Source organism: Mustela putorius, unplaced genomic scaffold (assembly GCF_011764305.1).
Source record: "Mustela putorius furo isolate JIRA1106 unplaced genomic scaffold, ASM1176430v1.1 tig00003853_pilon_pilon_pilon, whole genome shotgun sequence".
Taxonomy (NCBI): Eukaryota; Metazoa; Chordata; class Mammalia; order Carnivora; family Mustelidae; genus Mustela; species Mustela putorius.
The window spans coordinates 70094243-70106678 of NW_025422005.1; the positions used below are offsets into that span (position 1 = coordinate 70094243).

At 35.9% G+C, this 12436-nt stretch overlaps 1 protein-coding gene across 9 annotated transcripts in view; it reads right to left on the minus strand.

Moving 5' to 3' along the window:
• Positions 1–12436, minus strand: part of TTLL7 (tubulin tyrosine ligase like 7) — a 149600-nt gene that overhangs the window by 36925 nt on the left and 100239 nt on the right. For all 9 annotated transcript variants that reach the window (XR_199427.3, XM_013056228.2, XM_004752722.3 and 6 more), the window contains 3 exons: positions 11959–12164; positions 10831–10965; positions 8768–8848 (listed from right to left, as the gene is read on the minus strand). Coding sequence is in view for 8 of the 9 variants with exons in the window: in XM_013056228.2 (XP_012911682.1) it covers positions 8768–8848; positions 10831–10965; positions 11959–12164 (422 nt within the window). In the remaining variant the exon portion in view is untranslated. The remainder of the gene's footprint in view (positions 1–8767; positions 8849–10830; positions 10966–11958; positions 12165–12436) is intronic.

The window sequence follows — 12436 nt, forward strand, 5'->3', positions numbered from 1 at the left end:
TCATGTGTAATGCTATTTTGGATAACTGGGTGCTTTGGGGTTAGAACAAAAAGGATAGAAGATGACTAACTTGCAAAACATGAAAACAAATGGCCAGCAAGGTGCCCTTTGTGTTTATCTGTGGACTCAAGTGAGGCTAAGTTATAGAATACAGGTATCCTTTCCTGACACTGTGACTTTTAAAAGCATCCTGATCCAACATTAAGCTCTCCGAGGGAAAAAAATAAATGGGAGATTCATTCAATGAAAACATTAATAAAATGGAAAGATTTGTCTTTTCCATATGAAATATAGCACATTTGAAGGCATGAAGTACACAGATTCATATTTTACAAGAACATACAGATGTTGAGTGACAAACTGCCCCATATGGCTGAACAGTTGGTTCTAAATTAAAATAATGGCATGAGGTGAGGGAGGTTTAGAAATAACATTAAAATCACTACATGCTGTACTAATGGTGCATGCAGTAGCCATGGCTATAGGGTAAAGGCATTTCTGCTGATGCAAAATGAACCACTCTGTACAGCATCGATTTCAGCCCAAATGAAAAAGAGATGGAAAATAATAACATCAAAATGCATGCAGAAGCAACTACACTGGGTATTAAAAAGAAATTGCTATTTAGAGAACAAACACTTGATCAACAAAGATCTTATAGAACCCCCACATAAATGCAAATATAGTATAAGCTTACTATCACTATATATTTCTCTTCATCCTCCAATCTTAGTTTATGCCTAGATATCACATCAGAGAATAAGCTTTTCAGCAAATCTGGCATTCTTCACAGTGCACCAACACTGCAATATTTTCATACTTAACATATATTCCTTATAAATTATATAAACCAGCTGCATCTTCGCAGAAAGCTAAATTATGCAACTGTGTGGAGTTACCGCAACATGATGTTAAATAAGATTAGCTGTTTCCATTTTCACCTGGTGAGGATTCCTTTCAGTATTTAATTCCCTCATCCTTGACCTTTAAAGTTTACATCCATTAAGGAAAATCTGAAATAAGGCAGGTGAAAGAGTTTGTGTTTGTGGGTTCTAATCTTAGAGTTTTATAACATTTTAATGAGCAACCAGCAAATGCTTTGATTCTGGAACAGGAAAAGGGAGATACTTATTTCAACAATGGCCCATAAATGGAAAAAAGATTTCAATGAGAGTTTTAGGCATTCTGCACCTAGAATAGTGCTTGGGACATGGTGGTCCCCCAATCAATATTGTTGAATGCATGTTAGAATGAGCAAGTAACTAAATGAATGAGTGAACAACTCCCCAAATCTCCAATGTGCTTAGCATAGTTCTTATACAAAATGGCAACCAATAAGTGTTTGTCAACTTAAATCATATTACATACAGCCTTTGAGGGATGCCATTGGACTCACCCTGCTTTCAAGAGTGCAGTTAACTGACAGCTTCCCCGTTCAGGAGCCACTGCTACATTCAAGCTTATGCTCTCCTCTGCTCCCAACCAAAGGATTGAGTATGGATGGGAGAACCATAGAGGGGTCATTTTCATCTAGCAAGGTTCCTCTACAGGCAACCTTTATTCTGGCTCCCCATCAGAGAACTTCACTAGTTTAGGTTTTTCTTCCCCAACCCTCCTGAGCTCCCTTCACCACTGTCAGGTGCAAATAGCAATCTGAAGGTTCTTCCTACCTACTTGAACTCTCTCTTTTATTTTTTGGAGGTGTTTTCTCTTATAAATCTCTTTCACTTCCAATTCTATCTTATCTCTGCTCCCCAGGAGACCAAGCTGACACAGCTTCCAATGATTACTATCATCCCGGCCCTAAGAAGGATAGATCTGATTAACCCACATCTAAATGTAAAGTAGTTAAATCTCTGGTCTTCTAAACAGGTAATTTTTTTATAATATCTAATTCTACATACTACGGTGACCCACATTCTAGGTTTCTTTTTGTTCTCTTGGATGCAGTGTTTTGGCTTTATAGTAAGTAATAGCACAGGTTTCAAACAGGCAAATAAATAGCTAATATATTACAACCCAGCAGACAATTTTTTACACCTCATTTCTACATACTCTACATCAGCCTGCATTTCATACCCTCCAAGGCCAGAGCACCCTCCCTATGAAGTGTCACATCACAAGAACCCTCCAATACTTTATGTTACAAATCTCAGAGAAGTTCTGAGAAGTCACCTGCCCCGAGTAAAGGGCAGAGGCAGTAGTGAACCCAAATCGATGTGACTTCAAGTCTAGTACCTCTTTCCACTATGTAATATTAACATATAACATTTTTAGCTTTTAAAATCTTTTTTCAATGCACTTTTCAACTCATTATTATACTGGCTCTCATGTCACAAGAAAAAAATACTTCAGTCACTCATTCTCATATGTCACTTTACCTCTCATTTCATTGGAAATAAACAAGATTGGGAAGAGGTAGAGGGAAAAAATTTTGATAAATAACATTTTAGATATACATATATATATAAAGATATCAGACAAACATATTTAACTTTGTCTCAATGATTATTTTCACCATATACCTCTATATTTATCTAAGCTAAATTTTAAGTATTTCACTTAATTCATTCTAATGCTACTGATTAAGTGAACAAAATGTTTAAAAAAAATCCCAATTAAAAACTCTCTCTTTATGTCAGAGCTCAAGACCTCTATACTACTGGCTGGCCTAATGATTTGCATTCATGATGAGTGTATTTGTTATGCTTCCTTTTGTGAGCATGAGTGAAAGAACCTATAAACTTGGCAGGGTTAATTTTACAGAAAGGAAAAGTTTTCCAGAAATTCATTTCCTTATTATTCAAGTAATTACTCATGGGTGAGAGCTCTTCAATGACCCTTGCTTAAGTAGGGGGAGAAATGCCATCACAGTATGATTGCTGCTGAAAGCTGCCTTCTGTTTCTTTTCCTAGGAGTGTCTCACCTTCTACCCCGTATCTGAGCACTTACAGTCCATTTTAGAAAAGGGTCTTAAAGAATAAAATGTTTGAGGGAAGAAAGGGAAACATAGCGATCATGACCACAGTAAGAGAATTGCCACAAATGGGTTGCAAGTGTGTAAATTCTGGGCTTTCCCTTTCTCATCACAGCCTAGCCTACCATTCCTGAACCATCTTTCAGGGCATCCATGAAAGTGGTCAACCTGACAGGATGAATTTGCTCTATTAAAATCAGCCCTTACTGCTTAGAGTCAAAATTCAAGCTACAAATTCTTCTGCCAAAAATAGAACCGTCTATTAAATTACCTATGTAGAAGTTTTACTATAATTGCTTAGATAGTCTAAACTATGGGACTTTAACAAGATTTGTTTTGAAGATGGGATGTCTTACTACTTTTTACGGGGATGGAAGATAAATAGTACTTTTGGTTTATGCTGAAAGTACCAACAAAAGGGCTCAAAGAAAAGGTAACTAGGTATATAAGTTGTACTAAGCACCATGCCCCCCACACTGATGCTTTCTCCACTTCTGTAACAAAACAGTTTGGATAAACACAGAGATGGAGATGTGGAGGAAAGGATTACACAAACATAACTCCTTCCAAATACCCATAGAGTACATCAGTAAGGGAGAAGCAGATACTGGCAAAAAGTACTTGCAAGTAAATTTATAAGCAACTGTTTAATTTCACTCAAAATTTATAAACCAAATTGAGCATAACAATCCTAAAACATGAAACAGTTTCTTCCAATTCACAAATATTACTATGCACACACATCATCTGATCATCCCATGCCATGTTTATCAGACCTCCTCAAACCACATTTAAAAAGCAGAATAACAGTGTCTTAATTTGCTGATGCTGTTCAAATAAACACACATCACTAGTGAAGAAAAACGGAAGCAGAAAGAAGCTAGCCTGCCATCAACAGAGTTCCTAAGAGTCTAGAACTGAATCATCCTAATAAGTGTTTACAGAAATCCTCCTGCAGGTGACTACAAAGTAAGACAAGCCCCTGGCTTTTAGAGAAGTGGGAAAAAAATCAGTATAAAAACCTCTCAAGGCAGATCGTGTAAGTACAAATGAGTAAAAGTGCCATAAGGACTTAGAATAAAGAAAACTAATATCTGATTGTGGGGGACAGGGTAGTCCAGACAGCCCTAAGAGGAATGCCTGTGTCTCCCTGTCATTCTGTCATTTTTAAAAAGATTATTTTAGCTTGAAAAAAATACGGAGAAATACACAAAAACAATAATGACACCAAATGTCACCACTTTTGTTCCCCTGGCTCAGTACCTCTACCTACCCTTGAGAAAAACATCATCTTAACAACTTGGTACCTGGTTTGTAAAAATGTTTTAAAGAAAAAAACTTTGAAGTACATACACATAAGTCATTTTTAATTTTTTAATAAAATAGTTTATTTTATATATAAAATAATCTTTTATCTGTAAATATGTATAAATTATATTTGTAAAATATAAATATATATAAAATAAAATACTTATTTTAATAAGTAGTATTTAATAAAATAGTATTTTAATAAAATAGTTTAAAATAGTACATGCACATAAGTCATTTAAAATGGGACAATATATATTATTGTACAACATGATGTGTTCATTTAATTTGCTATCTCGATATCCTTTTTTGGCAGGTATACAAAAGGGAACAAGTTGACAGAGGCATCGCTTCTTTGAGATGCCCAGGACAATGATGACCTTACTGGACATTCTTGCAAACCCTCTAATAAAATTTTCTAGCAAAAAGATAAATGAGAAAGTTCTATCAACTACAGTAGCCTCTAGACACATTTGGCTCTTTAAATTTAAATTAATTAAAATTAAAAGTTTAATTCCTCAATCACAATAGCCACATTTCAAATGCTCAATCAATGGCTACATGTATCTAGTGACCACTGTACTGGACATCACGAATAAAGAATATCACCATCTTTGCAGAGAGTTCTATCAGACAACATAGTCAATCCACCTTTTCATCTCAGCTGGCTAGAGAATGGAAATTAGTCACAAAGACTACATGGGTGACTCATGGAGAAGGAAAGTGAAGGCCACGCAAATCTGGAAGTCTCCCTCTGTACTAAGGTGATCCATACACAGTTGGCACTTACCACCCTGAACCCAGAAAGCCTCTGGGCATTTGAAAAGGGACACCTGACAGCTGATGGGCTCATGGCCTCCTGGGCTTACGGACTATATCCTTCAGTCATAATTAGTAAAGTTTGGCTAATTTTACTAATGTATGTATGTTTCCTATGTTGTAAGTCATGGTCCTGTTCTACCTCTTAGGTTAAGATCTATGATTTCAGCAGCATATTCAATGTGTTGCAATTAAGTAGTGTGAATGCACTAATATTTATTTAAACATAAATCTACTGATAAGACATTTAGGCTGCTTCAAATGTTTTACTTTCACAAAGACCATGGCAACGAATGCTCATGGATGTCAATCTTTGCTATACTCACACAATTATTCTGTAGGATAGAACGCTGAAAGTAGTTTTGCTGAGTCATAAGGTTATGAACATTTGTCATTTTAATAGATACTGCATATCACTGTTCCTGTTGTACTAGTGTAGTATTCTCCCTCTAATAGTATAGCAAGGGCTCTTCTATGCATACTATTTCCATCACTGATATTATCTGTCTTATTAATTTTTGCCAATATGATGGTTTTTACTTGCTTTTCCTTCATCATTAGTGAGGCCAAGTATCTATTTATATGTTAATTGGCTATTTGAAGATCCATAAATTGTCTTTTCATGGCCTTTTTATGTACTTTGCCATTTTATTTATTAATATTTATAGGGTAGTTTGTCTTTTGCTGGTTGATTTGTAGGAGGTTTTGTTTTATTGGTGTTACTTTGGGTTTTATGTGCTGCAAATATCTATCTTCCTCAATACCCCTCACCCCATTCTCCTCACAGCTTCTGCTTTTTTGTTTCAAAGTTTTCACGTAATCAAAGCTATCAATATTTTCTTTAAGTTTTCTGTGTTTGAGGTCTTTCTTAAGAAGTGGTTCCCCCATTGTAAGGTTACAAACATACCCTTTTCTTTTAAGCTTTTGATAGTTTCTCTTTTTACAAATAAAGCTATAATCTATCTAGAATGTATTTTTGCATATGGTGAGAGATAAGACTCCAAACTCATTTTCTTACAAATAGGTAGTCAATTGCTTTAGTATCATGGGGGGGGGGATAATTATCTTTTCTCTACTGCTTTTAAATAATAAATTCTTTCATCTGCTTCTGGACTTTTTCATTTTAATTAGCAACTTAACCTACAGTTTTCCATCTTATAGATTACAAAAGGTATATGGACTTGAGGAAATTTAGGGTTCCAATTCTAGTAAGAAGTCCTTATTTTAATCAATCAAGGCCACAGTCAGTGACTTGGCAAACATGTATTCAGGGCTTATAACATGTTTTTAGTCTACCTCTGTACCAGCTTTGCTATAGCTTCCTTAACAGCAGCCCAGTATTTGGCACGTGTCAGAACACCAAGTAATTATTTGTTCAATGTGTTAATGCTAAATTGTGAATTCAGTTCACTCAAATGAAAGTATATAATTTAAAAGTCATCACTGGATCAGTGTCAACTTTCAGCTTATTAGCAATAAATCTTGGAAGAGGAAATGATAGCTTGCATTCCTGAAGGAATACAACTTAATTAAAGCTACTAATATAATATACCTCCCCACAAATAATATTGCAGTGCATTTGACGGGCTAGGCAGGCTTGCTGGCCACTCCCCTCTCCTACTGTCCAAGATAACCATCACATACATTTTACTATCTCCTTCAATCTCTAAAACCCCTCCCCAGCAGAAGAAAACCTTTACATCTTCCCTCCATGATACCAGACTCTGCCTTCTCCTACTAGAACAAATGCTCCTGGTTAGGACAAACCATCCCAGCTTACTTACACAAGGATTTTCTATCACCTCTACTTTCTGTGCCATTCCTGTCTTCTACATCATTTTCATCAGCACACAAACAACTGCAAATATCTTCATCTTTAAAAACAAAACAAAACAAAACCTTGTCATTAACCCACATCGCTCTCCAGCTACCATATTTTCCCTATCCTCTCTACAGCAAAACTCCTCGAAAAAGAGCCTGTGCTGTGTTTTTTTCCTCTGTGCCTTTCATCCCTTGAAACTAACTCAAGTGTACTCCCTACCATTCCCCTAATTGTTATGATGAGGTAACTGCTAACTTCTTATTACCAAAAACAGCAGTCAGGTCTTCCTGCTCACCATACAACCCCGATCAGCCACATCCGACTCAGCTGATCACTCTGTCCTTAAAATAATTTCCTAGCTTGGCTTCAGGGACACCCAGTTCTCATGGTTTTTCATGCCACACAGGCTGTTCCTTCTTGGTCCCCTTAGGTTAACTCCATTCCCCCAACACACACACACACACACACACACACACACACACACACACCTGTCTCTGGTTTCTACAGGTAGATGTGGCGCGCACACACACACACACACACACACACACCTGTCTCTGGTTTCTACAGGTAGATGTGGCGCTCACACACACACACACACACACACACACACACACCTGTCTCTGGTTTCTACAGGTAGATGTGGCGAAGGGCTCAGCTCCTAAAACTCTTCTCTTTCCTGACCACACTCACTCTGGAGGTAACACACACACACACACACACACACACACACACACACACACCTGTCTCTGGTTTCTACAGGTAGATGTGGCGAAGGGCTCAGCTCCTAAAACTCTTCTCTTTCCTGACCACACTCACTCTGGAGGTAATCTCATCTAGTCCTACCAGTTTAACTATCCTGGTTGACCCCTAAATTTTGTATCTCCATACACAGCCTTAGCTCTGAACTCGAAAACTCATATATACAACTACACAGTCAATACCTTCAACTGGATGCCTAATCAATATGTCAGCCTTAGTACATCCAAAACCAAAATCAAAGTGAAATGAAACAACAGTAATAATAGCAGGAAACCCCTGCTCTTCAACAGCATCCGCCCATTCAGTTACTCCCCCCAGCCAATCAACCATTAGCTCTTGCCTCCATCACCCTAAATACCTTCTAGTTGGCCTCTGCTTCTATGCTGCCACATTCCCTCTCCCCCACTTCTATTCTCTAAGCTCTCACGATCCTTATAAACTATAAACCAGACTATGTAACTCTTCTGCTCAAAATTTTCCAGTGACCTCCCATCACTTGGTATAAAAGCCACAGTGTTCATACAGCCTCTGAAGCTGTGATCTGACCCGGCCCACGCATCCCACTTCAGTGTTCACTACCACTTCACTCTTCACTGCCACAGGCCAACTATCCTATCCAAAGGGAACGAAATGATGCCTTCTGTGCCTCGTGCACACATCCAGCTGACTGACTCAGGGCCTTGGTAACTGCTCTTCCCTCCTCCTGATACCTCGTACTTGCAGGTATCTGCACAGCACTAGCCCATTTATGTCTCTGCTCTAAGGTTACCTTCTAGCTGTTTTTCACCATCACTTATTTTTCTTCATGGAACTTAAAACTACCCTACATTCTATTACACATTGTTTATTATCAAACACCTTAACTAAAATATAAGATCTATGAGATGATGGGGCTTTTCTTAAATTCATTTTGTTTATCCTTAGAACCTAAAACAGTACCTGAAACACAGTAGCTGTGTAATAAATATTTGGTGAAGAAATGAGTAAATAAATGAACATGAACATAGTTTGATTATGAATATGATTTAATGATCTTAATACATAACCCCAAAGGGCAAATCTATTTTTTTGGCACTACTCACTTTCCGTTGTTTTACAGAGTCCAATTTTATAAGCCAATATGAAGCCACTTTTGTTTTATGATATTTCCAGTTATCAATGATCTGTTTTGGGGGAGAAACATTAAGAAATTTAGTTTAAAATTTTCCTCAAAAGTAACGAAGAGTAAATGAATGAGTTGAAATGAACTTTACTAATTAATTTGTGAAACAGAAGCACTGTAATATTACTTGAAATAAAGAATGTCTACTTTCATAAAGACATGTGCAAAGATTTCTAAGTTAAAGTAAAGAAACCATAAGAATCCAAAGTTTCCTCTTCTTGCTACAAAAAGTACACAGTCTCTAATAAATGGAAGTCAAATGTCTTCAGGTACATAGGACTGGGAAGAAGCCCAAAACACAGATTTCCCATTTTAATTCCAAGAGCTATATTTACCACATCACCCTATATAATAACAGATTATTGAACAATACATCAGAAGGTAGCTTATATGTAATTAGGATTCTATTATCCATTTGTTTCATTTTTATTGGGTTTTTATTGTAAAAATCTGCAAAAATTCTGAATATATACTCCAGCAATATATATTCAGTAGCAAACAATTAAAATATTTTCTGCATATAGTAAATATATAGTAAACAATCTAATGTCTTATATAATTAACCACTATATTTTATTAATTATGTATGTAAGCCAATATTCTTTATAAAACGATCACATCAGCCACAAATATTAGTTCTACTCTCTATCTAATTTTTCTTCTACCTGATTTAAAAGGTTGGTGTATAACTAATATCTCTAAGAAATATGAGTAAAATGGTACAGAATTTTTGTCTTTACCTAGAAGAGAACTTGATTAAGGTAATATGCAAATAAAAACACACCTACAGAATGCTTTATAACTAGTGTTTGTTTTTTCTCCTTTTTCCTTGATGTAACAAATATCAGCTTGTTTGTAAGTAAGATGCCATTTTCAGTTTTTTAAATATTCATATAACAAAATAATGTACAATATTTGGTGATTTTGCTTATAATTATGTCATGATTACAAAGTAGAAATTGTCACTATTAATTTTTTAAATTAATAAAGTTAAATTTTTATTATTATTTGTTGGGGAGGGATTGTTTGTTTTGTTTCAGAAAGACAGTTGCTTCAGCTAGGTCTAAAGTAATGATAAAATGTGAAAAGCACCAAGTGCATCATTCTGGATCTTATCTTCCAACTGGCCACTAGATGGTGCCTTCTCCTCTGGAACAAAAACAGCAACAACAAAAACAAACCAAAAAAAAACCTCCCAAAAAAACAAAAACAAAAACACCCCAAAAACTACAAACCAAAAACCAAAATCCCAACCAAAACTAAACAAAACAGGGAAACCAGAAAAAACAATCTTCTGTTACTGAGGGATTACCTAGCAATGTCAATTTGAGCCTGATGTTTCTAAAGGAAACCAATCTTTGAAGGAATGCTCTTTCACCTGAAATATCTGAATAACTTGACCTTCTTTCTAAAATAGGAATAAGTAATAAGTCATTGACTTTAATGTGAATTTTTAGGACTGTGTCATTTTAGAATGTTCCACTGGGTGGTGCAAATGTGTTTATAACAAGAAAAACACACCCAATATAAGCCATTTGACAATTTGACAAAAACCATTCACGGTGTCACATTCAAATATTCTTGATATTTTATACCCAGGGCTCTATTTTTTTCATTACAACTCATTACATGTTAGATCCTTCTAAATCTTTACAGAAGGAGGCTTAACGTTGATATTTCTTTCATCATTAAGAGCAGTAATTATTTAACAGTAATTAGTCTCGCTTCATGAAGCAATTGCATCATTAAAATAGGACTAGACACTAAAAAATTTTTTGCATTACTGATTACGTGATCTCACTGCTCATGGATCATAATAATTAAAATAACCCCTGCATTTTCTAAAGTTTGTTGAGGTTGAAAAGAACATCAGTTAAGCTTACCATGTCATTGAGAATAACACCATCAGGAAATAAATTTTAATATTTTGAGAATAACAAAAAAAGTGAGCTCCTTGAAATTTTGTATATGTCAAATACTCACATCTTCTATCAGAAGTAATGATTCTGCATCTGATTTTCCTGGAAACCGGATCTTCATGTCCTTGAGGACAAATAAGGTCTGACTTGTTAGATCGTCTTCTTGTTCCTTTGTTCTCAGTTGCCGCAAAGACTCACTCTTAAATTTGAAAGAATACAGATATTTGGAGGGGGTCTTATTTCATTGTGCCACTATAATCTGAAAGATATTTCTAGGTAAAAATGATGCACTTTTAATTAAAAAAAAAAACAGTGAAAAAGAAAATAATTTCTTTTACATTTATTCTTAGGATTAAATGGATATGATTTCCCAAGAGTGTCTTTGGCACTTCCACAGAGTTATAGTTTATGTAGCTCAAAATAAAATAAAAATATAAGTGTTTTAAAAAGATTTCCTGGTCAGTTCATTTGTTATATATACCATAGGCAATTCTTGATTAGAGAAAATAATTATAGATTATTACCAAGTAAAATTAATTCATTTATATTTTCTAAACTCTTCTCTTTGGGAACACGATCCACATTAAATAAACAAATTAAATAAGTTCCTGGCCTATGTGTAGGTACAAAGAGATATCTACTTGAGCATCCACAAGTAAGACTGGTTGCAAAATAAATTCGCTGACTTCTTCAACACAAATCTCTGGGATTCATGCTAAGGAGAGAAGGCTATATGTTACTTTAAATATCAAGAAAACATTATCAACAATATTAATACTTCAGTCCTCTAAGGATAATTTATCAATGGTTTGGTTTCTAACCTGTTAATCAAAAGTCCATTAAGGAAAATTTACCCTCCAACAAATTCCCCCAAATTTACAGCTGTACTGCACAGTACACTGCAAAATGATATACTTGCACAGGTGAAATTCAACAAAATTATCCGACACCATTAGCAAATGGAAAATAAAATGCCATTCTCAGTGTCCATCCCCAATTCTATGAAATAGGGGAGTCTGCTTTTTAAGTTATAGGTTAAGAGAGATGGAAAACCCAAATTCCACTAGACCATGAGCTGAATTGTAGCAAGGATCCGGAATTCAATCTGTCTTACTCCCAGCCGGTCCCTTTGCCACCTAAATCCTGAGTGTAGTGCTTCCTGTGATCTCAGGGGACCGAATGGATGACTTACCATCTGAGAGTTAGGAAAGCTGGCATCATTAGTGTGAGGCACGTGCCTCATGTAGGAGGAGGCACGGTTTAAAGAATGTGACCGAGACCCTGAAGTTGGCCGGGATGCTGGTGTCATTTGTTGAGCAGAAAAGGGGCGGCTGTCTGCGCTGGAAGGTGATTGAGAAGAGATGGACCGAGGGCAACTGACTGAACGCCTAATGGAGCCTAGGATAATGGAGCAGAGGGGTAGTACAGCAGCAGAGTTAGTAAAGTTTCCCACTGTATTGGAGTTAAACTAACAATTAGACCACATGGTGGCAAAACAGCAATAAATTTAAAAGCATAATCATCATCATGACAATATAAGCTTAAGTTAATGGACATACACCTTATATTTAGGGATGTATTACAATTTAAACAGTAAAATTGGTGCAGAACCCCTATGATATATTAAGAATGGCTACAATAAGAATGATCTTTCTAACCAGTTCTGTTCT